Here is a 26813-nt window from a genome sequence, read left to right as displayed (position 1 = left end):
ATATCCCCCTAACAGTGCTATATAGATATTAACAAATGCACATTCTTTTTTTCCTCACTAAAATCAATCATGTGTGAAAATGATTGAACCTCTAAATTAGAAGATTAAATGTTTTCCCCTTAAGTCATTCATCCCATAAAATGAAAAACAGTGTTCCTATGCATCAAATACAACTTGTAGTATGCATTCATTAGATCATTCAATTAAAGAGATAAAATGTTGTTTAGTTATGAAAATAGCATACAAATACAGTGTCTATTTCAGGAGAGGGCTCAAGTGTGTGTTTGCACATGGCGTTTCACAAAATCATATATTAAAATGGTGTTGCATATCTGCAAAATATATAGAATATATTAATTTGCCTGTCTCTGTGTATATGTATGTGTGTGTGTGTGTGTGTGTGTGTGTGTGTGTGTGTGTGTGTGTGTGTGTGTGTGTGTGTGTGTGTGTGCGTGGATGGGTGCATGATATGTCTTCACTGAAACCAAAGCTGAAGGTTTTCCAGTACAGGCATTGCAGTGCTTAGCTACAATAAATACTGTGTGTGTGTGTGTGTGCGTCATTTGCAGACATATATCCCTATGTGCCTATTACACTGAGGACAGGTATGATGAGCATCTTGTAAACTTCTAAGACAAAATGGAATAAGGCAGATTCCACAGATTAACCTGAAAGAGAAAAGAACATAGTGATGTCATTGTCATCAATTAGCTTCATGACTCCAATGACCAATAGGATATGGTAAGCTGTCCTCTGCCAGCTCTCTTCGGAGTTGCTCTGTGTATTGATGATTATCATCTCAAGTTTATCATACCCAAAAAGAGTGAGCAGACAGCACATGCCCCAGGCTGCAGCACCGGGTTTATAGTCCACTATGGTGGTAATATGTTGTTGGCAGTGTGGGCAAATGGTTACAGTGGGTCCATCCCCCAGTGGAACTTGAGACAGCATGGTCACTCGGGAACGCTCAGCCTGTACCATGCGCTGAGCAAATACTGAAGACAGTGAAGGAGCAATGGCGGGAGTAAGAGAGTGGGGGGAAGGATGGGGGCATAAAAATTATACTTATGACTGGAGAACAATAATAATAATTTAACTAATAATTATTTTAACAAATGTAATTAATAAGAGATGGCCACTAACCTTGCTGCGTTTGCTGGACTGCCCTGATCTCAGTGGGAATGGTGAGCACAGGGTAGGCTGACATGTCAGTGACATTTGGAGTCAGGTGCAGTGCACCCACTGTGCACGAAAACAGTGTTACATTAACATCTATGGCCCACCCCAAGAACAGTTTAACCCACCTGCATAAATCAGTATGCGGTAATTAGCCGCCATATATGTGCAAACTGGAAACGTGCATAAGTGAGATTCATTCCAAAGAAAGTAAAGAACAAATCAGCTACATCTCTATCTGATGCTGTTCTGTTAATCAGCCTTTGGATGAAGATGAAATGAAAGACAGCTGTGGATTGTGTGAACTTGCCTGCTTCTCTGTAAGTTGGGGGTGGTGTTGAAGGAGTCACAGGTTGGGTCACATAAACAGGACACTGACAGGCTTCACTGTATGAGGGGGGCAGGACTGTGTAAACAGGACCTTCAGGAATATCCATTTACTTCTTGAAACTGGGTAAGAGAACAAAAGAAATGAAAATATTGTGATTGGCAAATCTGATGTATCAGTCAGTAGCAAAAGGTTGGTTTTCCCAACTGTTTGTAGGAACCAGAAAATAAACAGCAGCGTAATAGAAAAATGAAAATAGATAAATAAAATTATAGGTAATCATGAAACATATATCCATTAACTATGACAACAGAATTTTCAGTCTCCTTGATACTGCTGGTCTTAGCGTGTCAACAGTTGAGTGGTGTAAATAGGATGATACATCAATGTGAGGACCACACAAGTGTTAAGAAAAGGTCGTCTTGGATCTGGAAAGTCTCACTACTTCAACTAACCAATATAATGTCATCTGAGATCTGATGAAGGCAGACTAGGATGTTAGATTAGGATTTTTTATTAGGACTACTACTACTATTATTACTACTACAATCATACCAATCCGCAAGTTAGAGTTGACATTTTGGTTTTTCAAAACACATTGCAATTCTGTGCAGTTGCTAGCATACCAACATTCTCTCAAGAACATTCCCGCAAGAACACAAGGAAGAATATACCATTAATTATACAAGAGCATTTTCATGGTGACTATGTGTTTTTGAAAATTGCGCAAAGTCATGTGAGGCTTTCACTAGGACTAGCTCATTCAAGCTTACCCAAGCCTCAGGTACAGATATTAGAAGTAGAAAAGCCTAAATTTTACTTTGCCATATTAGGGTAGAAATGAATATTGAAAATTAATTTTATGGAATTGTATTACTTAGCATACAACAAAAACCCATTTCTCTAGCTCTGATCTCTGATGAACACCTAAATCATTAATGAATTAGCTTACCCAACATGCTGCCATTACCAAATCTCATGGTTTACTTGCTAATTACATAATTCTGTATTTTCTTTAGCCATTAAAGTTACTTACTTTACACACAATCCTCCTTTCAGTAGCGTAGCTGTTACAGCTCACAACACTTCTCTCTTCTTCTTCATTTTTCCTTCTTCTCTAATATCATTATCGTGCCAGTTTTCTCTTTACCATTCTGTTGCTTTTCAATAATACCACAGTTTCTTTAACAAAGCAGGTATAACCTGAATGATGCACAAATAAAGTTTGATTACCTGGGAGTTGTCAGTCTGTGTGTAAAATGCACAACGTCCTCCTTCTTTATGACATCACTACTTCACTTACCCTACCAGTCTATTTTTCTCTCTCTGTACATTCCATTGCAATGAATGGGTGTGTACATTGGTATGTTTCTCTCTGCATGTTTGTGTAAGCAGAATTCTTACTGACTGACTATGTGACCTAATAGATTATCTATACTATTCAATCTGGAAGGTCACAAACAGTCAGGCAGTACAAATGTTCCTGATGATGGGGTAACCCAGAAAGGGGAAGGATAATGCTTTCTGATATGCCACCCAGAAATGTGTGAATCCTTGTAACTATAAATAAAGAATAATTTACTTCAACCACAAGAAACACATTCTTCTAATTACATTTCATAGCCAAGACATACTGGAAACTGTTGCTGTCACAAAAACATTTCAGCCAAAGCATTTTAAAAAATAATAAATCGCTAAATATATTGCTTATAGCTATGAAATGAAATGAAATGAAGTAGCTATGAAATGAAATGAAATGAAATGAAGTAGCTATGAAATAAAATGAAATCTTCACTGATATTCAAAGGTACTTTTTGTTCATTGTAAGGAAGCCTGTAGATAGTAATCATAGGTTGGGGTTGTCTTTAACCAGAGGACTGGCTGAACTGCTAGCCTTACTTCAATGTCACTGTAGACATGACGGAGTTTAGCCATAACTGATGCATCCTGTTGTCAATCAGCTTCTGTAATGGGGAACTTGAAAATAGAGGAACAGCTTTGCCTGCTGGTCTACAGAGTGTTTCTCAGTCCCAGTTTTTGAATGCCTCTATACTGTACATTTTCCCACTTCAAACCTGTATGAGTTCTACATATGTGTTAGTGTAAACACAGTAATATAAAAGTCCTGGTTACTCCAGGACTAGACTAGGACATGATGGCCTATACATTACTGTTAACATTTAGGCTTGAGACCTAAAGATTCCTAGAATTCCATGTTTTCTTCAATGGACCATTCATGCTAGCAAATATGAGTGGTTCATTTCTTTAATACAACCACTTCATCATTTATATTGAAAAGTAATTTTCCCAATCTGAATTTTTGTAGGATAAATCCACACTAAACAATTAACAACTTTTTATTTAACTACATGAGTTTCAACAGAGTTCAGAGGTGTTTTGGATCTAATTATTTTAATGGAGGGTGACATCACATTAACAGGAGAGTATGACACTGCATACAAAGTATTACATACAAAACCAAAAACTGGATCACCTACAACAGGATAATGTATGTTTTACATGATTGTACATTTGCATCTGTCAATTAATATCTCTCTTTTTATGCTGTACTTTTCTGCAATAAATGTATCTCTGTATGTATTTTGACAGTGATCTTATTTTAATCATTTTACTCTATGATGTTCATTCATATTTAAATTCAGTGCTGAGTGAAATGATTCACACTGTAAGGATTATGTATTAAAACAGTTTACACTGAGGTGATTCAGTGATCTGATTCAGCACTTAGCTAATTCCTGAGTTGATTTTCAAAGCTCATCTTTGCTGCTGGATTCGTTCATGTCTTTCTCAGTCTTTTCTGATGACTCACTTGAGGCCTGAAGAGAGATAGAAGAAACACAGAATTTAAAAAAACGCATAGTATCACAGAGAAAAAGAGTCCTTCCTGGGGAAACAGGAAGTTCAAATTTAAATATTGTTTAGCCAGTGTTTATCCATTGTTTAATCCAATTTAGTTAGGATCAGTCCCTGTCTACTACAAAACTAAGAACTTTGGATAAAGCTTGAATGAATAGCAGCAATGCCCCATCTAAAACCCTTGGATGAGAATGACAACCTTTCGTCTATCCCTCATTTTAGATAAAGCAAAGATTAAAAAACTGCATCTTGACCTCTGCCTCACTGACTGTTAAAGTGAGATGTGCAAATGAGCTGTATATTCATTAATTTTCGATGTATTCAATGCATGTATAATATGCAGTAAGGCCCAGCCATACCCAACCAGCACATACCAAGACACCTCACATAAGATGAATATGAATATGAACCCCATATATACCTATATATTTCTTATACACATATACCTAGCATTTATTCTTATAAATAAGGAAAACAAAAAAGAATCTAGTAACAAAAAAATAAACATCCATAGACATAAAAATCTATTTAACAAATTCTAACTGTATACAATATTGCTAATACAAAAAGTATGACTCTCTCTCTCTCTTGCCAATCACATATAGGTGAATAAATATAAAGAGATGCTGACCTCCTCTTTATCACTGCTTCCCTGTTCCTCCTCTTCCTCATCTTCATCCTCATCGTCCTCTTCCTCCGGCAATACTCCGCCATTATCCAGGAACTTAGAGAAAGTTTCCAAATCCCGCTTGCCATTGTAATCGATGACCTGATTTTATAATGTTTGAAAATAAATGTTTATTATGTAATTATATCATAGTTTTCTATATTTTACATATTTTTGTAATGTATATCATGCAATGTGTTCACAACGTGCATATTTGCAAAAGCGAGAATATGCCAGAATGAGATAATGTGATATTTGTCATGTCAGTATACTTCACTATGTATAGCACTTGAATCAGTCAATCAAATTTGTCATTTTGTTTTTCTTTTCAACCTTGTTTTAAGTATCGGTACAGCTAAGCACATTATGCCCATTGAATATTAATTGTATTGCCTGTCATCACAATGTGTTTAAAAAAAAAACCTTAAGGAAAAAATATTAATTAGAATCTAAAGCATAATATTCTACATGAACATTAATTACATTAATCGATTTGGTTTGGAACAGACTCATGTCACCATCAAATATTAATAAAAACAATATTTATATTTTAGATTATTGTAATAATTTAGGTATAACCTCAGCATTGTGCATGCCAAACATTATCAGCTTCTCTTTGACATTATTAAACATATCACACCACCAGCATGGTTCCCTAGATTTGATGTCCCTCCAGGAAATGACCAGTTTGAAAATATGTATACACTGTAAAATCTTTGATGTTCATTGCATCATTGTAAATGTAATAATTTACATGGTGACTGGAGGTCAATCGGCATCCCATTATGACTGGACTGGGCGCTTCAGCTTTAGTCTACTACCCCCACGTGGCTTTGTCATGCCACAAAAAGTCTTTCTTTCTCTTTAACACCCTAAAGTGAATCTGAAAACTGCTGTAAACACCTGATTCTGGCAAAATGAATAGACTCCCTATGTTGTGCCATGTATAGTAGATTGTAATCTATGCACACTTTTGGGCCACCCCTACTCTAAAACACCTAACTAATTAAGCTCATGATCATTAGTCCATGTGTTCAGTGAGGTACATTAATCAGGGGAAGTGTGGAGAGTGTGGTGTCACCAAGGCTCAGAGTGAGATTTATGTGGATATGAACTGTAGAGTGAGCATTAGTAAGGTTTACAAAAGGTGACTGTTGGTGCAGAACATGCTGACCTTCCTTTCAGTCTCTGCTGGGAAGAACTTCAAGGTAGGAAAACCCTGCACAGACACTGCCTCAACCTCATTGGCTGTGGCGTCCATGTTTGCAATGACAATGTTCTCATGGTCTTTGTAGTTTTCTGCCAGCTTTTCCCACACTGGGGCGAGCTCCTTACAGTGGCTGCACCAAGGTGCATCTGATAAATAACAGAAAGAGAGAGAGAGAGAGAGAGAGAGAGAGAGAGAGAGAGAGAGAGAGAGAGAGAGAGAGAGAGAGAGAGAGAGAGTTTTAATTTTAGCTTTTAATTTTGACTTAAACAATAAAAGACTTAATATCCTGCTTACAAAATTCCACAAAGACGTTCTTGGCCTCATCAAAGACAACTTGTTCAAAGTTCTTCCCCACAAGCACTTTGACTGGATTCTTGTCCCAGTCTTCTGGAATCTCTTGGCTCATCAAATGGGGCTACATTAAGACAATTGAGGATCAAGTTAATGTGCTAAGCCAAAACATGTCCCTTAATCTAATGATTCATGAACTCACTGTATCACTGATGAGTACAATGACGGACAAACAATACTGATACCTATGGAAATTAAACAATAGATTTATGATCTCAGTACAGTATATCAGTACAGTACAGTATATAACTCAGCACAGTATCTAACTCAGGACTCAGTTGTGTGGTCTAATCATATATGTTTTTGTCCAAATCACAAATGCCACAAATGCCAGCTACTTTCAGAATTTTCCAGAAAGCAGTCACATTCTTGGGCTTTTTTTTACTATAAGCATACAGTATTTGTAGAATGTAACTGAATTAGTGGCATTTTAATCTGTGCTGCTCAGCACTCTCCTCTGAGGACCATTATTGTTCCATTTCTCTCATTTTAATGTATCAGATAAATCACTAATAAAGTGTTTCAAGTAAGCTCTGTTTATGTACACCTGCAATATGAGTACATCTGTAATATGAGGCCATCAGATTTCATTTTTTTTATGCAGATCCATAAGTCATAATTTGCACTGTGACCCCCAGACCGTAAGTTAGATGTAGTCACAGTATTATACTCTGCAAAAACCTGGCCCACAAAGTCAAGCACCTACATTTATTCAGTACTTGAAGCTTCACAGAACAACAATTACTTGAGGAATTAACCACCACTCCAGGCCCCTCCCATCATGATGGCATGTCTGATTAAGGATATGACCTCAGTTCACCCTTGTAAAATAAAGGTTGAAAAAGCCCTGTTGGAAGAGAGAATTGCAAACCTTGATTGTGCCATCCAGGACACCCTGGCAGAAAGCTTTCAGTGTGTCCTTGCTGATGGTCTTATCCACCATGGCATATTTCTTTGCCGAATCAGTGTTAATGAATCGGAGTACTGGGGCCTCACTTGCATTCAGACCGAAATACTTCAGCACATGGGAAACCTCTGTGTTTACATCTACCTTAATGAACAGCACCTGTGGGAGGCACACAATGACTGAGTTTACATATACTTAATAATCCAATAACTGCAGAAAATCAGATTTTGTCAGCATGTTTATATATACTTGATTAATCAGATAATGGGAAAGCTCCAGGTTTACATGAGTCAGGCAATAATCAAATGTCTACTTTGCAACCAACCAATAATGTCATGGAATAATGCGATGCAAAATTCAAACATCCTGTCATGGCTTTTTGTAAACACTGGCCCACTTTACCAGGAAATGTGGATTTTTTTATGATTTCTAATGGTTACTAATAGTGCGCAATTCAAATTCTTAATTTCCTTGAGTATGTACTATGTTTCAAAGTCTACCCAAAAGTATTTGACAGCCATTTTGGGAGTGCTGCATTTAATTCTGCCTACTGCATAAATCACTCTGCTAGCTCCAGTTACATGTGCATGCATGCACAAACTGAGAAAGCTGAAAGAAATCAGGGTAAAGGTATACATGCAATAAGAAATCCAATTTTGAGCTAAAAGCCAGCTCTCTTTATTGGATTTCTAGGCCTTAATCTGATCTGAGAAATCAGAATATGCTGTTTATATGGCAAATTGAATAATCAGATAATTGCAGAAATCCGATTATGATCTAATTATTAAGTGCATGTAAATGCTCTAAGTGTTACACAGATACACAGTCAAAACACAAAGTTTTACATATAATAGAAATGCCTCTTTCCTCCACACACCAGGATGTGTGTGGTGGAAAGAGTAGGGGTAGGGGTGTGTGTGTGTGTGTGTGTGTGTGTGTGTGTGTGTGTGTGTGTGTGTGTGTGTGTGTGTGTGTGTGTGTGTGTGTGTGTGAATTAAGACTCATTAAGACTCACTTTCTCTTTAAACTCACTGGCAGTGGCTCTGTAGTCATCAAGCAGTGCATTGTGGGATTCAATGGTTGTGTTGATGAACAGAATGAGGTGGTTATGGATTTTAGATGAAAAAATCTTTTCAGCATTCTGAAGAGGCAGGACAAAAAGTGGAAAGATGTAGAGTATATATTCTAACATATATAACAGCAGTAACTAAAATTTGGTATCTTAATTATTTGTGATTAATGTAAAGTGCAAAAATATTGATTTAATGACTACCTCCTCACTAAAAGTAATGACAAGTTCAACACTGTTGGCCTGGATGAAGGTGATCAACTCATCCTTGTCCAATTTGCCCTCGGACAGAGGCATGTCTGCTCGCATGTCATCAAACTAGACAAACACAAACACTTGCTATAAATAATGACCTACAAATATTTCATCTATTCTATATTGATTTAAGCATTGATAAAAGGCAAAACTGTGTGTTTCACATTGTAAATATCACCTTTTTAAAGAGCACTACAGTGTCCTTCTGAACTTCATACTTCTTAAAGAGTTCTGGACTGCTTGTGAGGCCAAAGTTAAAGTCAGCTATGTTTAATGCTACATCACAAAATACTTTTGCCACCTCTCCTCCTAGCTCCTGACAGAGTGACAGAGAGAGAATGAGAAAAAAAGAGAGAGAACACCATAATTTTAAGACATACTGCACATGCCATTGCTGATCCATGTAACATTATTTGTTCTCTTTTGTCCCATCAGTCCAAATCAGTGTGCAGTGTAACATTTTAATCCTCAAAGGATAGTGAGATGCTCAATAATTAATTGTTGAGAATGTCCAAGGCTGTGAGAATTAGAGGTGCAGAGGGTGCTTCAGGACTCCCTAATGGATGTTAAAGGACCTGTACGACCACAACTATAACTAAAATAACTTCCCACAGCACCGCCCGCCTTGAAACATGTTGCATAGCTATGAGCACATCTTAGATGAGCAACATTATAGATTTGGACTCATGGAGTCATGAGTGATGGTCAACTTTTCAAATGATCAAATGTGATCAAATGTGATCAAATGTGAAAATGTGAGTATATCCGATGAACTGCCGCACATGACTTACCTCAAAAAACCCCACCACAACCACGTCGTGTGCGTCGAGTAGTCGCTGTGCGTCTTGAGTGCCGTTCAGAATAACTGCACTGGGGCCCAGACGTCGCTGCAGCCACTTTTTGATGCCCTTCGCAGTGCGCTTTCCTTTAACACACAGACCACAGTCACTGATATTAGTGACATGATAATGCTAAAAAGGAACATCGTTTTCCAACATGGGAAGCTCTGTAGCTACCTGTGAAATCCGTTGCGTTTTGCCTGATGCCGTCGTTGAAGAATTTAAGTGTCGGAAAGCTATCGGCGTCAAACTCTTCGGCGAGCTCTGGCTCCTCGGTCGCATCAACCTTGGCCAAGCGAACCAGAGAAGATTCGCTCTTCAGCTGCCCCGCCACCTCGGCATAAATTGGCTCAAGTCTGCGACAGTGGCCGCACCATGGAGCGTCTTTTTTTAAGTAAATAAAGGAAGGATAAAGTAGTGAATGTTTTTAGCAAAACAGCTGAGGAGGTCTGCCCAAGCAAGCATCGTTCACTTGACTCATTTGCTAGTTTGTATGTTTGTTTAATCCCGAGACACAGTTATGTGAAAATTATTGTAGGCCATCTGTTTAGGCCAGTGGCATAAGGGAGAGACACGTAGGGAACGCACTCGCCGTGTAGTCAAAATAATGAATATTATTTCATTGTGGTGGGGTCCCAGAATTTTGCGATATGCCAATGATTTAGGCCTAAATATAATCTGTCCCTGTTAACATCTTAAATGGATTCTAACGAAGAACAATATATTTGGTATAAAGCACTGACAATCAAGGTGTACATTTGGCTCTGACTATGCATAAATGTCTCCCGGTGGTGGCTGAACGCTTAGGGGAAGTGGTCTAGGCTGCATTCGTTACGTGTTTTACCTAATCTCGGTCATGTGACAACTTAGTACACTGTACCCTTGCACCATGAGAAAACTTGCATCTGAGCTGATGAGTTTGCTATAAATAGGACCTACACACATGACCTGACTTTTTTGTGATAAGCCATGATAGTTAGTCAGTATCAACCTGAAACATGAAATGATAGTCTTCATGCGAATATGTATAAAAGTCAGAATTGTTGTTTTTAACACTATCACTGTTATACTGGCCTATGGAATACAATTACAGACTTACAGACGACCACAAAAAAGAACAGAAAAAAGAACCTCATAACATCAAACATCACGAGTGTCACCTGGAATTGTGTTCTCAACTGATGCATTTATCTAGAGGTAGCTCATGGGATCTTAAAATGATTATCTTAATTAATTTAGAAAATGTTCAAAATCATGAAACTAGGTTTACTGTAATTAAGTTAAAACCCTTTATAAAGTTACAACGATTAAAACATTTGTTTTCGTTACGCACAATAACTTTCGATTCTTTAGCAGAGCACAACATCTGTTAGAGATTAGCATGTCATGAAACCTAATTTGTATGCGTGATAACAACCAACAGACATCTGAGTCGCGTAAAACAGAAATAACTGACATTTAATGAGGGTCGGTAAATTTACAAATAATCGCCATATTTAATTCTTCTTACTCAATGTCTGAAAGAGAAACTTGAGAGAGAGCTTTAAAAAGCCCCAGTAGATTTGTTCCCCGCACGCACCTGTGACTGGTCATTTCCCTTCATTTGAACGCTACTGCTATAATTACTTGCAGTTTTTTAATTACGATGCAGTTTTTGCCATACTCACAGAATTCCACAAGCAAGTATTTGTTCTCGCTGAGGGCCCTTGCGAAGTTCTTGTTATGAAGGACCAAGACGTCCTTTTCCTCCGTTATTTCATCCGTCTTCTCCTTTCTCTCGGGCTCAGTCTCTGTCTCTTCTTTATCTTCTTCAGAGTTTTTGTCCTCAGCTTCTACCGCCCTCGCGCACAAGGCGCGAAAGAGAAGGAAAGAGAAAACCAGAACACGAAAGAGCTTCATTCCCGCGAGGCAGAGCTAAGGTGTCTCGAGTGGAGGTGCTCGAGCGATCTGCGGCCGCTGTCCGGCCTCGTGGTGCTGATAAGAAACTGCTGACAATGACGAGTCACACAGGTGCGTGCGTGGAACAAATCTACTGGGACTTTCTTAAGCTCTCTCTCAAATGTCTTTCGCAGACATTTAAGTAGGAAGAATTAAAATATGGCGACATTATATGCAAATTTACCGACTCTCTTAAATGGCAGTTCTTTCTGTTTTTATGCGAGTCAGTAGTATGTTGGGTGTTATCAGGCATCCAAAGGAAACTGATCTTAACTGCTATACCAAACTTCGAACGTTGTAATGCAACCGACTGTTTTACATAGTCTAGGGGTATTAGGCAAATTATGCACTTCCATCTCCTCACACTCTTTGTTGAATGAGATAGCAGAAGAAAAAAAAACTTAATAAAAAGGAACAGATCGAAGAAATTTTTTTTTTCTAAACCTTGAAGTAATTATCATCATTCTCTTTTAACATTAGAAGACTACACTTCTTTACACATGACCCCAACGTGGAGCACTGGCCCAGGGTTCTGATTGGTGGCTCAAGATCCAAACCTCTGAATCATCAATTGGGCCAGTTTGAGCGATCTACCGCCACCTTTCCATCACGCGTTATAAATGTGCTTATTTGTCTAGCTGTTGTTATTGTTGACATTTGAAGGCCCACTCAGTCTCAAATTATATACCCTATTATGTACATTATTATATATACTATACATTATCACATCCTAAATTTTTAACTGAGCTCAAAAAAACGTAGAAAAAAATAAAGATAGATTCAATAAATAACAAAACGAACTCTGTACACTGTACTGCATAAAGGTTATTTCTAGTGAAAGATTTGGCTTTATTTCTTAACTTTTTTAAATTTCTAAAGTCTAGGAAAACAATCCTTAAGGTTGTCACAAATTCTCCTTCAATTTCTTCTACATTTGAAAATTCTACATGTGCAGAGAATAAAACACACAGGAGCACTAGACATGGAATATGTCGCCATATTCCATTCATATTTACATTTACAGTAAACATTTATTCACAGATTTTCTTATGTCACAGAAAATGTGCAAAAATTACAAGAATCACAAGGATTTTACATTAAAAAAAGATTTATAAGTTGTTAGATGACATGAGATGCAGGTATGCCTTTGTGTATCTTAATGCATGTTCATATTAGTGCATTACCAATACACTGTTATGGTAACTGGTACTCACAGCTGAACACATTGGGATTGTCTCTGTCTGATGCCCAGTGGGCAAGCAAGTCACTGAAATCTGGTGTACCAGAACTGCTGATGGTACTTATTGGGGTACTAGAAGTGCTCAGCATGCGGACTGAAGTATTGCTGTTACTAATTCCAGTTTCTGTGGAACAGCCTAGCATGTCCAGGGTGCTGGTGTTACCCGGGACAGTGAGATGGTAGGGGTGGGGCTCGGTCCAGAAGCTGCTGGGTAGACGCCGCTGGTTCATGGGTAGTCCCTGCTTCTTCTGCTGAGTCTCCTGGAAGAGCTCTGCGAGGGGGCCCAGTTTCTCAGGCTCCTCCCGCTGCTCTGCCACTGCCGCTCTCACGAAATTGGCATAGTAGCGTTGCTGGCCGCCACCCACCTCTGGGCCCTCCCTGTCCGTATACATGTCACAGGCATCTGGGTCTTGCCCACGTCCAAAGTAGCGTTGCACATCACTGCTGATGAGTTCAGCAAAACGGAGCAGTCGGTCAGTAGCTTCAGTGGTGCCAAAGGACGGATCAACACCCCACTGCTCTTCCTCTGGGGACCCGGCAGCTGGGGAACCCTCATCCTCAAAGTCAGCCTCTGCCTCTTCTCTGAGCTCTTCATCATACTCTTCTTCAGCTTCATCTTCCTCGGCCAGAATCAAGCATGTCCGAGCTGGCCTGGTGAGCCTGAAGCCACTCAGTGTTCTGATTACACTTGCTGCCATTCTACAAATAAAATGTTCCAACAAGCTATATGTGACTGGGAATATCAGTCTGCAGTTATTATGCATTATCCTAAACTGTGGTTCATTACAGCACAGTACAAATTATAATATGATGTGAGAAGGCTATCAAGCAGTATGCCCTCACGTCAGGTTTTGTTTTGCAGTGGTACGTGCTCACGTATTCACTTAGCATTATCCATAAACTACATCAGTTCAAAGATATTTTAATGACAACTTTTGTTCAGGCAGCGTCATCAAAATATATAACGAAAAATGATGCCTCACTGAATTAAAATCAAATTGTTGGATAGATTTACTTTCGAATATGACTATAAATTCCACGTATTTTCAAATGTTCAATTACAGTGTGCCTCATGTATATTGTAAGCTTTCCTTACCATGCAACGGTAGAGCTGGACGTTGCTTGTCGGTCCCTGCTCAGTGGCGCGTTGATGGTTATCGGTAAGAACATTTATACCCATCGCGCAGGGCGCAGGGTATGTTTTCTTTGCAAATATTTGTGCATGAGGCTGTAATTGTGTTCTAGTTAAACAGAGCGCGAGTCTGTCTTGGCGCCCAGCAACCGGAGAGGACGACGGAAGCGAGCGCGCAGCAGCGACCGCTGTAACGCAGCTTCTGCCGGGGTACGCTCGAGTGTCCCTCCTCCCTTCTGCGCGCTTACACAAACACACAGACACGCGCACAAAGACATACTGCACAAACACGCCGTGACTGGAGTTGTTATCGCTCACTGGTTAGACACTTAAGGTTGGACCTAAAAAGGCGTGAAATCGGATCTCACACCATTTTGACTTTTGAATGAGCCCCTTTATAAAATCCCATTAAAGAGATAAGGCAAATACATGCTGATTTTTACTACCTCGAATAACCTACGTTTTCACTTACAGGACAAAAAATGGCAGAAATAGTTGAAAGTATGATTTGAAAGTTTTAAATAATTTGTTCAGCCTAAAACTGTGTTTGAGAGGGACGGAGAGAGACAGAGACAGGGAGGTGTAATGGTGGTGATGATGGTGGTGTCCGTGCGTTCATGCAAACAAGACACTTGGACATAGAAAGCCAAAAGCCTAGCATCTGGTCCAACATATGCCGCAGCAAACCTGTTTCCCTAAAAAAAAAAGGTTTTTTTCATTTAAAAAAATCTGTTTAACATTTCAGTCTAAGTCTAAATGAATATGTATTTATACTAACTACATTCAGTGAGCAATCTTATATTATCAAGAGCAAGCAGACATTTTCTGCTTTATTCTTCAGCAATAATTTAGTCAATCACGAATGCAAAGAAAGCTATTTGAATTACACACACTATAAGACATATTTAAAAATACCAAAACTCATACGTGTGAACAGCGTATGTGTGAAATCTTGTTTTCATGAGTGCTTAATGACTTTTTCGTTACCTTTTCAATCACATCAGATAATTCTATGATGAAGCATTTATAATTAAAGGCTTTGAAACACAGTATCCAATCAGGCATTAACGTGAGAACCATCATACCCAACAAATATTATAGACTGGCCTCCAGAGAATATTCTAGAATGGCCTAAATGCAGAGAATAAGTGAAATCCTCTGGAAAATGGCTAGGTCTGATAATTAAATAAAACTTCAAGTTAAGAAGTACACTTGTTTGCAGTATGTAGGCATGAGAGTCTGGAGACATTTCCCACTACCCCAAGCGATAACTAGTTAACTAGGTCAACTCTCATTTTAATAACATGCCCAGCAATTTTCAACTATATTTTCTAGTCATTGAGATTTCTAAACTGTAATGTGATGGTAGCAATATATGCCTTGGATTATTCTCAGGGAGTGAGGGCAGTAAACCCTGACTTGCATGCACCTTGTCATGAACTGTTTTCTGATCCCAGGCCTCCTGACAGATGTGCTGTCATCTGGAATGAGCAGGCACTACACCACAAATCCAATCACTATTGACATGAACTGTGTAAAGCGAGGTCTTCATGGTGTCAAACCCTTCATTTCAGATAGAAGCAGCTGTATGAACCAAAAGGGTGCACACATGCCAGATGGGGGAAAGACTATCACACCTTCCTGGCTGCCCTTTGAACACTTTGGAGCCAAATGCAAACTGGATGATAGCACCTGGACCTGGTAGACTGGGTCCAGAAAAAGGGTAAAGCAAAGAAAGTAATTGAGTTCTACTATGATGGAAATATGTAAATGTGGGTCATTTGTAATATATAAATGGGTGATGGTTGATAGCATTCACTCACTCCCGAAAGGCTCCAGCATGTTGCATTGTAGCCAGTACTGAAGATTCCAATGTGCTCAGTGCATCATGGAGCACATGGAACACTGTGAAAGAATTTGAACTCTAAGGTCATTTGACAGGATATAGCATTTATTTCATTTACTTACAAAATAAATATTGTTCAGAATTAAAGATATAAGGCAATATTGCCCAGATTTGCTGAAAAGCATCCTTCCTTTTTACAGCTGTAATTTAGTGGGACGCAGTCACGGAGAGTGTGATCTAAAAATGAGGGAGAAATTCAGTCACCAATTCTCCAAAACTACATTTAGATGCCAACTCCATGCCAGCAAACAATCCGGTAGGTTTGCCATAAGTGTCTGCTGTCAATAAGCTACAAATGTTAGATCCTAAAGTTTGAGAGAAAAGAAAAAATAGAACTTTTTAGAGGTGGGTTTAAAAAGTATCAAGGTCATGCAGAATCTAATCTCCACTGTGATGTATGGGGGTGGATCTCTTCTTTACATACTTATTCCATTTAATTATGTAATCTTTTTTTTTTCACTTTTTCTGTTGTTGTTTCATACCGACATTAAATTGATGAGGAAGGGAAATTAATGTGTAAACTAAAATCATGATTGTGTGCTACAAGATGTATAGCATGACATAAGGTCAAGTAAGAATGCGTGTTTCAGGGTGCACCTATGTCATGGTGTATGATATAATTTATGGGAAGGATAACATCTGAGCAGCTACCACAGTGAACTTTATCTATAAGTTTTATAAGTTCAGTTCCCCATACAATGAAAGAAATTTTGGAACAATGTCCAACAGTTTTTACCTATGCAAACTAGCTAACAATGTCAAAGCAAGCAAACTAGCTAACAAACTAGTTAACAAACAAACAAGTCCTGTTTGTTTAGTGTATACATTTTAGATTGTTACATTGTTAATAACAAACCTTGTTTCTTTCTTTTTTTCATCATCTTTTATACTTCTTCTTCTTCTTCTTCTTCTTCTTCTTCTTCTTCTTCTTATCATTATTATTATTATTATTATTATTATTATTATTATTATTATTATTAGTAGTAGTAGTAGTAGTAGTAGTAGTAGTAGCAGTAGTAATAGTATAGATTAGACATTCTTTCCTAATTTTGAACGATGTACCCCACGAATCCGTGTCTATGCGAAAGAGAAAAAAAAAACACTAAGGTTTATGCTCATCTATGCTTTACGTTTTATATGCTCAGGACTGAAATCCGTGTCACAGCTGCTGACAGTCGCTCTGACAACCCAAAACAAGATTTATTTTACGCACTCGGAGCGCACAAATACGAAAAGGCAAAACAATGCACGGAACCAGGAAGTAACTTATGGCAATCATGGTGGCAACTACTGTTACCAGCTGACGCCTGTATGAAATAAACATGAAATTATTTTGCATTTAGGAGTTGTAAAATGGCAATTTATCCATTGGTGTGCCTCTGGTTGTTTTCCACCTTAACTTGCTGTTTAGCTGACGGTGAGTTAGCTCTACTACTCTCTTTATATCATGTATAATAGCTGTATGCCGATGACCTAGGTAGCTAGCTAGGTTAGCTAGTTAGCATTTGAAGTATTCCGATTTCTAATATTAGCTATCAGGTACTGCATTAGTTCGCAAACTAGCTGGCTAGTTAATCACTTGTTAGATGTAGACGATGGTTTTTCTAGCCATGTTATCCAGCTTAAACTACATACAGGTTAACAAGCTAGCGTTAGCCAGCTAAATATATATTTGTCACACTAAAGTTGGTTATGGTTTTAGTAATCCATGAGTTATAACTAATTATGTATCCAGTACCAATGGGTAACATAAAACGTTTATAACCTGATTAAACATATTTTTCTAACTGTCAGCTATCTGTCTATCTGTATATACTTCATATTAAAGGCACATTTTATTATCGTTTCTAAATGGCATCATCAATGCGTAACTGCTTGCGTGTTGTGTCTGCAGATCTCACGTATGTCAATGAGTTCTACTCGAAAACGCCTCAGAAACTGTCCAAGTACAGCTGGTTCGGGAATGTGCGCCTTTACCAGTTCAGCGTGCCGGAGGATGCCGTATTTGTGCGGTGGTTACTTACTGTAATACGAGGATCTGGATTTAACTGCGAGAACCAAAACATTGCCGTGTGAGTGATCATTTTGAACGGCGTATTTCAGTGAATTCGATAGCAAGCTGAAGCTGTAAATGACGTGAAGTTGACGTGAAAGTGAATTAGAATTAGAATCAGTTCATGCAATTACCCGGTGAACTGAAAGAGGCCAAGCTTTAAATCATGCTACGCCAGGCTACTCCAAGAATGGAATTAGGAAACACTGTCAGCAAAGCTGCATGTGTGCGTTATTAATATAGCACTCTTAAAAATAATGCTTATAATGTGCTTTACAAAAAGACTTAAAATGGAATAAATGAAGATAATAATTGCAGATAAAATATAAAGCAAAGAACAAAATTAAGACAGGAAAATAAAATGGAATAAAGTAAGGTGCAACAGTAGAAAATAAAGTGCAGAAGCAACAAAATGTTAATTACAGGTTAATTAAAAGCTTATCTGAACAGATGGGCCTTAATTCCCCACTTAAAATGCAACTGGGAATTCCAGATTTTAAAGCCATAGTAACAAAGAGCTGGCACTGTTTTGTCAGGTAGCGAGTAAAGCGAGCATGTTGCTGTTGGTAGTTCTGATGGATTTTGCAGGTACATACCTAATAATCAATTCACTCAGGCACAGTGAGGTCAGACCATGAAGGGATGTGATCATTAAGAGTATATTTAAATATTTTCTAACAAACTCAGGGCAGCTCTCTGACAGCAGGTGAAATAGTATTTGTCATTCTCCTGTGGGTCAAAATTCTCAACACTTTCTGCAGGCTGTAGGTGTTCAGTCAGGTGTCTTTCAAATCAACCTTGTGTTGTCACCTTAGCATCCCATAACACCTGTGGAGCTGACATAACTGATTAATAAGTGGTGGGAACAGCTTGATGTAGGATTTTGTTGGATAATGTCTTGTCCTCTTAGGAATCGGACTGTGTTGTTCTTTAAAAGGTGCTGTTTGCAAAGTATCACCGCGAACTAAAAGTAAAAATAAAGTGAGAGCTGGTTCATATTTCAGTCTCAAAGTAAACGTTAGTTTCTTTTTGTCCCGTCTTTGTCGTGCTCTATCAGGCACTTTCGAGCCGGCGCGCCTCCCGTCATCGACCCCATCCTCACCGCCTTCCCCAACTCAACGGTGGTGTCCCTCGCGTACAACCTCACCCTGACCGTACGCAGCGGGCAAGTCAACAATGCGACGCTGTTCAACGTGACACAGCCCGTGTCCGGAGATTGGTTCCTCGCCGCCCACCTGCCTAAAGACGACGGCAAGATAGAGCAGCAGGTATTAAGTTTACATTTGCAGCATTTGGAAAAGTTTATATTGTATTATATTGACATGTGTGCTCCATGTGAGCCAAACTATGACCCTTGGTGTTGCTAGAGCTATGCTCTGCCTGCTCTACCATGTGAACTACTTGAGTAGTAAAAATGTGCGTGTGTGCTTGCGAATGTGTGCCCTTCACTTTTGCTGTCTTGCTTTGGTGATAATGACTCCATTCCAGTTCGGATAGCATTTTCAGGCAATCAGTGAAAGCATTACTTTTGTTTTCCTTATCTGTATTTGATCTCATCTCATTTTTTCTAAATTTTACATACTTTAGAATACTTTGCTGTAAAACGAATAAGCGAAGGCGTGTGCTGTATGACTGTAATCCTCTTGGAGAATGTTATTTCATACCTGTAAACATCTGTGAGTTATCAGTTAACAACTTGTTACTGTGTGTGTGTGTGTTTGTTTTTGTTCCAGGGACTACCATCGTGTTCATACATGTTCCAGCCTCAGATGTATGTGAGGAGAGCAGTTGATACTCCAATCCTGATGGCCAACATTCCACTTACTCAGACACTGACTGCACCTGTGAAACTGGCCCATTTAAAGTATGCTTTGTGTGTGTGTTTGCATGTTTGTGCATCCATATAAATGTATTAGCATATATTGATTCTAGAACTACTAAGTGATTCCCCTCAATTTGCTGTAAAGCAGAAGAAACCGTCAGTCAAATTTTCAGGTTATATAAATAACTAAATTGCGAGTATCCTAAAAACATGCTTTATTTAAATGATCACAAAGTGGTTGAAGTTTAGCAGCATACATTTTGGCTTGTGTTTTGGTTTTTGTGTATGTAAGAACTTAACAGCTCTCATTAGCGGCTATAGGCCAGTTTCCCAATGATGCATATTGCAGTGTAGTCCAAGATTATACTTGTCCTGGAAGCCAGACCTATGCTAATATTTGTCCTGGAAGCCAGACCTACCTGTTTAAAATGACTGATCTTTAATATCCTTAAATGACCTGTCATAGGGTCTTTGTTCCTGAGTTTTCTTCCAAGCTGGATTCACAACTGAAAATTCAAGCCTGTTCTGTGGAAGGCGTTCCAGTGAGCGACTGTGGCCTATTAGTCACTTTAGGCTCCAGTTCTTTGGGCCAGAGCTCTGTGTTTACAACAAACTGCTCTGGGGTAAAGCCTTGCACCATTTCAATTTCCAATCCACCATGGAATGCCTGGATGCAAGTTACCGTGGAGACCAGTCGGCCAAATGTGACGGCGACCTTCAGCATATCGGCCAGCAGCACAGGTGTGGCAACACGGCTTTAGCCCAGATTATGAAATACTGCTGATCCAAACTGAAGCGCGTGGGGATATGGCCTGGAGCTCCATGTTTTGCCTCATATTCTCCAGCGTTCAATTGATGTGCCGCTTGATTTCCTCATGCTCTAACCGCCCTCTCTTTGTCTTTGCCCCATCCAAATATCTCTCACTCAACCAGTGGGCTGCAAGCCTTTGAGCATCCCTTCAGATTTCAATACCTCCTTTTCCGTGGTAGGCCCTTCACTGGGCGCATCCACCAACAATGCTTCCAGTCGCCCTGGCATTGCCCCCACGGGTGCTGCCAGCAACACCTCAGAGAAGACCTGCCTGTGGAACCCTGCAATGTTCAGGGAAGACCAAGATGTGCTCTCAGTGCGATTTGCGCTCCCCAATGGCAACACAAGCGTGGCATCCCAGTTCCCAACTGTGCTCACCCTGGACCTGCACTCAACCACCGACAGTGGGGGGGTGCTCACTGTACAGCTTGACCTCAACACAGTGGGTAAAAGTGTGTGTGTGTGTGCGTGCATGCTTGTGTGTGTCTACTGAGTATGCAGAGTAGCATGTATTATGTGGTTCAACAATCCTTAAAGTTACTGATGAAATAAGTGTGGGTGTTGTATGTGGGTAGAAATACACTATTACAATGTTTTCAAGGATCATGACAGTATATTTCTTTTCATACTATATGAGTATCATGACTTCTAGCTTTTCTACATTTACTTACAAGCTTAAACATTGTGCACTAACAAAACTTTAGTGCCACTTATGAAGAACAAGATGCATTTGATCACTGTTCTCAGTGTAATGACAAATGTCATGATATGCACACTGTGATGTAATTTATTACAATGATGATGGTATATATATAGCCCACTCTCACATGCTGTGTTATGTGGCATTCCTCAAGCAAATGCAGATTAATGTTGAATCCCTACACCAGCCACACGAAATGCGACCATGTGTATACATACAGAAGTGTGTGTATTTTGACAGAGAAACTTTTGTGTTAGAGCTCTCTGACTGGTGCGTTTGGCAGTGTCAGGGCGTGTCTCACCTCTTCTGCCCCAGTTCTTCAGCTTAACATCAGCCAATCGTGTGATACAGGTGTGTTGGTGCATGGAAAACATATACACTAAGTAAAACATGCATACATTAAGTAACACAGGTAGCTACATATCTAATAGATTTGATTGTAGCTGAACAACACATACATGCATCTGATATCACATGAGCATCATCACCTGAGCAACACATGCATACATGTGATATGCTCATCAGCACGTCACAATTTAAATTGTGCTCTCGTGTTTGTGTGTATCTTCTCATTTGCATACATGTGCATAGCGTTCGTGCAGGGCTACTCTCTTGAGGTGAACAGCAGCGAGACAAAGGCTTTGCTGAGGATCCCCTTTCCTGATGCAGCACTCTGGTACCTCAGTCTGCAGACCATCTGCAACAACAGGTGCACATTTGCACCTGCATTCAACCAGCCAGGCACTAACACATGGGCACTTGCGACTGGTTCAGCAGAATTCTCGGAATGCCGCTGTTTGCCTTGACATTATCTTTTTTTTTTTTTTTATCCAATACTGACTTTGCCAGTCCTTGACATTTCCAGTGCAGATAGTGTTGGTTCATGAGCAGGGCTGTATTTTTGCTGAAGGTGCATAGGAACAGTATATTTTCTTTTCCGCAAACAGTACATTTATTCTGTAATTATACTGAATAATTGGGGATGGTGGTGGCAGATGGAGCTATTAGTGTAGTGCAGCACGTTGAGATGTATCTGACATGCCGACATCCTTTGGCTTTGGTACCTCAGTCTGTAGACCATCCACAATAACAGGTATGCACACACACATTCCCACAACCAGCCTGGCACTAACTCACATGCACCTGCGACTGGTTCAGCAGAATTCTCGGAATGTTTGCCATGACCTTATCTTTCTTTTTTTTATTTCACCCATCTGTCTTTGCTAGTCTTTGTGTGCTTCAGTGCAGGTGGCAAAGATTCATGAGTAGGGCTGGTATATTTTCTTCTCTCCAGCTGTACTTTCTGTAGCATTTTGTAATGATACTGAATAACTGGGGTGGGGCCATTTGAAGCTGTAGACATTAGTGTAGCGCAATACATTTTTAGATCTATCTGACATGTCAACGTCCTTTTGCACTGCAAAAGAAGCCATGGTCCCGTGCCTGTCATTCCATCCTGGCCAGGCTGTGTTGCCTTGTGCTGTTACTGTTTTTTAGAGGCACAACCCCTTTAAACAGCTGACCCTTTAAATCAAGCATGTGGTTATTTCAGCGATGACTGCGCTAATGCCTCTGCGGCGGTCGCTGTGTCAGCCGGCCTGACGGCATGCATCGATGACTGCGGGCCACACGGGGAATGCAGGCTGCTTCGAACCCAGAGCTACCTCTATGCAGCATGTGTGTGCCATGCGGGTGAGACACACACACACACACATACACATATATACATATATACACAAGGTACATTTTTAAATGTGTGTCTGTTTGTTTGAATATGAGCAGAAACCCATAGCGCCCCCCCCCCCCCTTTAACTAAGGGAATTGCGTTTGCTTCTGTTAGATGGATTTAATTAAAACGAGCACCATGTATCTCCATATACTATAAACTAGGCACTATTAACTCTGCCATTATTTATCATATACAGCCAAGACTGCCAGACTCCCAAGCTTGTTAGAGCAAGCCATTTTTTTATTTGATTGTTTGCTAGTTTGTTTGTGTGGGTTTTTTTTTCACCCCGTACCTCCTGGGCACTAATGGTGTATCCGCTTGCCCACAGGCTGGCTGGGTTGGGGCTGCTCGGACAGCAAAAATGCCCTCCCGTTCTCACAGCAACTGAGCGCTGCTCTGCTGCTCACGCTCAGCAATCTGCTGTTCGTGCCACCAGTCGTTGTGGCACTCCACCGCGCCTACCATGTCGAGGCTGCCGTCTACTTCTTCACCATGTTCTTCTCCACAGTGCGTACCGGGGGGCGGGTTGGTCAGAGGGGGAAATTCCACACCATGGCTGCTTCTTACATGGATGTCTGTCCACTATGCATTTGTTTCTGTATGTGTTGTTGTTGCTGTGTTCTTGAAGCGGTGTGTATTTGCAGTTCTATCACGCGTGTGATCAACCAGGCGTGACGGTGATGTGCATCATGGACTATGATACGCTGCAGTTCTGTGACTTCCTAGGCTCGGTGGTGGCCGTGTGGGTCACCATCATCTGCATGGCGAGGCTGCAGGAGCCGGTCAAATACGTAAGCGTGGGGCCAGTGACAGAGATGACAGGGTGTGGAAATTGTGGCCTCAGATGACTACCTGAGAGGGGTTCTGTCTGGGTGATTTGGGTGGTGTGCAGACATGAAACGCCCTGGTAAAATTGTGGCCATTTGTGTTGTAAACAAGGCAGCAAAAGCACATTATATTTGCATTTTATAGGTTATTGGAGAGAAAGAGTGTTATTGCCTGTAGTTTTGATAGTTTGTAGTGTGCATGCAGAATATTACAATCTTGGAATGGTCAAAAAATGTTTTGCAATTATCTGCAACAGCCATCTTGAAAGTATAGTTATATTGGTGTTGGGTAAGGGAGACTCAGAGTTAAGTCACAAGTTCATCTGTAACTTTGATAGTTTAAGACTTCTGCATTAAGTGCTGAAGTAGATGAAAGTGAGGAATCCAGTTTAGCCTCTTTTTGGGTGTTCATGAAATTGGAGGGTTCAAATTCAGTCCCTCATGTGCAGCCCTAAAGCCTGCTTCAGTGATATTCATGTTACTATGGAATAACGTACTTTGCTAACATATAATATTGACCACAATGGTCCAAGGTCACATTGACCTGCCTGGCTGTTGTTTGGTGTAAATATGTGATTATCTTGGCAAGGTGTTCTTCATGGCGGGGACTCTCATCATCGCCATGGCGATGCAGCTAGATCGCCGAGGCCTGTGGAACCTGCTAGGCCCCGTGCTTGTTGCTTTGGTTACCATGGTAACCGCCTGGGTAAGTGAGCTGGTTTGTGCCATTTACATGATATTCCATGATCTTTCTTTTGGCAGATATACATCATCATTAAGGGAAACACTGAACTTTATAAGAAAATAGAAAAATGTGTGTAATAAAAAATGTGTACTATGGTGATCCATGTGAGACTCCAGTAAAGGTGAACTCAACCTTCAGAGGCTCCACAGCTCCTTAACAGTCACTTTAGAGTAGTGGTGGATCACAGTTTACAAGTAACACTAAAATGCACAGCAGCCTGTTGGCTACAGTTACAGTGTGTAGCTCACAAGATAAGTGACCCAGCATTTGTGGCCTGTTCAGGTGTACCGTGCTGTGAAACGCCATCACTGCTACCCGCCGACATGGAGGCGCTGGGTATTCTTCCTGATCCCGGGTGTAATGTCGGCGCTCATCGGCGTGTGTGTGTACACCTTTGCACAGACCGATGCCAACTACTACTACACACACTCCATATGGCACGCCATGGTGGCCACCAGCGTCGTCTTCCTGCTGCCACCACGTGAGGTGCACATGCCACCCTGGGGTTGGCCAGCCAAACTCTGCGGCTACCGCGTGTGCCGGAGTCAGAAGGAGGAGCTGTACACCGTCACCTGAACGCACACACGTGCCAGGTGCACGCATTGAACGTCCAGTACGGTCCTCCCCATATGCAACTCCTTGTTTCGTGTTCCCAGGGACATGTGCTCCCAGGGACATCCTGCTGTTGGCTGCATTATTGCACGTTGGTAGTGCAGATTTCAGGTGACCACACCCAGCTGTTGTTTTGGAGGAAAATGCAGCTTTAAAGTCATTCTGATGTTAATAATTTGTTATTTAAAATAGACTCTCTTGTAATAGGCTTTTGTAATCCTGAATAAGAATAACTTCTTGGATAGGCACTTGAAAAAAAAAAAGTTGCACATAAAAGTGTGTGTTTGTGTGTGTGTGTGTTTGTGTGTGTGTGTGCATACATGCTGTTTTACTCATATTTAGGTTCTGATTATAGACAAGCGACAGGTTATGGCTTACTCCTTTCTGGTATGTCACTTCTGGAGCATGAAAGTGGTGGGTGTGGGTGTGGGTGTGGGTGTGTGCACCTCTATAGCACTTATCGTGGTTTAGCAGTTGAAGCTGTCAGCCTTTGACAGTGTCTTCTACAACCATGCGTGCATGCAATCATGAACACATGCCTGTGTATCTCTTGATGGATGAGCAGTGACTTAAAGACCATAGCTCTACAGGTGCTTTGTGAAAAATATAATTTTTTATGTGACTAAATTTGACCAGTAATATTGAATCTACTATTTATAACAACATTTGTAATACTTTTTGCTCTGTCCTTTGACTGAATAACATTAGTACTGAGTACTGTTAGTCATCCTTATTTTACGGGAACGATAGTGAGCAGCTACAAATCAACACTTGAGTTCATTGGGGTCAAATCCTTTTATTTCATCATTTTAAACTTCACAAGGTTTTGGATTTGCCCTGGACCAAAGGTTTGCCCTCTGCACTATTAACTGCTTATTACAATCAGATGGTATAATATAAAAGGTGGTCTCTGATGGATTATCTACTCTTTTGAAGCCTTGTAAAATATATCACACTTATATATGACAAATATTTAATAACTATGAATTTGGGAGATAACTTATCAAAGAAGTCTTCCTCAATGACACTACATGTTTAAATTAAAAATTTCTTGTGGAGCTAGGAAACTTCATGCAATTTTAAAGTGTGTTTGTATGTATGCACAAGTGTTCTGTTAGTACATCGTGTCTTTGGTCAGCGCGAGTGTGTTTTTCCACATGAAGACACACTTTCCCTCCTTTTCGATTCTGTCTCTCCAGTATACCTCTGTTTTTTGTGGTTGATCTACCAACGGTTTCTTTCCTACCAAATATAATATCTTGTATGCTGAAATATACACAATTGTTATATTATAATGAACAGACTGATCAGATGAATTAATAAGTAAGATAATTATTATTTAATATTGCTCAACTGAAAATTTATTGAGAATGTTGATTGTGCAGCTAATCAAAAGGTTGAAAGAAATATGCAAGCTATAACATGTATTTATGTAAATTATTAACTTATGTAAATTGTTCTGATTAAAGCTGCTGTAATTGGTGTTTTTGGTTCTTGCTAACTTCTGCCACCCGTCGGATTGTCCCTTGGGTCCACTCCCAGCCGTCCCCCCCAAGGCCATTAGACAGACTTTATTTATGCTTTAGAGCATCTATTTTACTGATAGATAATTAGGAATG

At 40.0% G+C, this 26813-nt stretch overlaps 3 protein-coding genes across 3 annotated transcripts; 1 reads left to right on the top strand and 2 right to left on the bottom strand.

Annotated features, from left to right (window-relative positions):
• Positions 1–3930: 3930 nt before the first annotated feature.
• Positions 3931–11630, bottom strand: pdia2 (protein disulfide isomerase family A, member 2). The gene is made up of 11 exons (XM_027006176.2): positions 11347–11630; positions 9857–10063; positions 9632–9765; positions 9019–9156; positions 8790–8903; positions 8532–8657; positions 7481–7675; positions 6553–6673; positions 6223–6404; positions 5013–5150; positions 3931–4341 (listed from the first exon to the last, which is right to left on the bottom strand). The coding sequence occupies exons 1-11, from the start codon at positions 11576–11578 to the stop codon at positions 4273–4275; spliced, it is 1656 nt and encodes a 551-aa protein (XP_026861977.2). The 5' UTR covers positions 11579–11630; the 3' UTR covers positions 3931–4272.
• A 1120-nt stretch (positions 11631–12750) lies between these two features.
• percc1 (proline and glutamate rich with coiled coil 1) lies at positions 12751–14153 on the bottom strand. Its single transcript, XM_027006193.2, has 2 exons — positions 13954–14153; positions 12751–13556 (listed from the first exon to the last, which is right to left on the bottom strand). Exon 2 carries the CDS (start codon positions 13553–13555, stop codon positions 12812–12814), a length of 744 nt encoding a protein of 247 aa, XP_026861994.2. The 5' UTR covers position 13556; positions 13954–14153; the 3' UTR covers positions 12751–12811.
• Positions 14154–17162: 3009 nt separating this feature from the next.
• pgap6 (post-glycosylphosphatidylinositol attachment to proteins 6) lies at positions 17163–26677 on the top strand. The gene is made up of 13 exons (XM_027006199.2): positions 17163–17312; positions 17790–17967; positions 19006–19216; positions 19682–19812; positions 20237–20511; positions 20704–21023; positions 21539–21632; positions 21873–21990; positions 22834–22973; positions 23339–23517; positions 23655–23801; positions 24427–24543; positions 24865–26677. The coding sequence occupies exons 1-13, from the start codon at positions 17249–17251 to the stop codon at positions 25156–25158; spliced, it is 2268 nt and encodes a 755-aa protein (XP_026862000.2). The 5' UTR covers positions 17163–17248; the 3' UTR covers positions 25159–26677.
• The last annotated feature ends 136 nt before the right edge of the window (positions 26678–26813 follow it).

Source organism: Electrophorus electricus, chromosome 16 (assembly GCF_013358815.1).
Source record: "Electrophorus electricus isolate fEleEle1 chromosome 16, fEleEle1.pri, whole genome shotgun sequence".
Taxonomy (NCBI): Eukaryota; Metazoa; Chordata; class Actinopteri; order Gymnotiformes; family Gymnotidae; genus Electrophorus; species Electrophorus electricus.
Note: the sequence above shows the minus strand (reverse complement) of the source record. Positions and strands in the feature narration are given on the sequence as shown.

Excerpts from the sequence above, each read along its gene's own strand:
- pgap6 (XM_027006199.2), top strand. The coding sequence starts at position 17,249 with ATGGCAATTTATCCATTGGTGTGCCTCTGGTTGTTTTCCACCTTAACT. Across the intron at positions 19,217-19,681 it reads ACGGCAAGATAGAGCAGCAG|GGACTACCATCGTGTTCATA; the intron begins GTATTAAGTTTA and ends TTTTTGTTCCAG. Across the intron at positions 19,813-20,236 it reads GTGAAACTGGCCCATTTAAA|GGTCTTTGTTCCTGAGTTTT; the intron begins GTATGCTTTGTG and ends GACCTGTCATAG.
- percc1 (XM_027006193.2), bottom strand. The coding sequence starts at position 13,555 with ATGGCAGCAAGTGTAATCAGAACACTGAGTGGCTTCAGGCTCACCAGG.
- pdia2 (XM_027006176.2), bottom strand. The coding sequence starts at position 11,578 with ATGAAGCTCTTTCGTGTTCTGGTTTTCTCTTTCCTTCTCTTTCGCGCC. Across the intron at positions 9,157-9,631 it reads TTGTGGTGGGGTTTTTTGAG|GAGCTAGGAGGAGAGGTGGC; the intron begins GTAAGTCATGTG and ends TCACTCTGTCAG. Across the intron at positions 4,342-5,012 it reads GAAGCAGTGATAAAGAGGAG|GCCTCAAGTGAGTCATCAGA; the intron begins GTCAGCATCTCT and ends ATCTCTCTTCAG.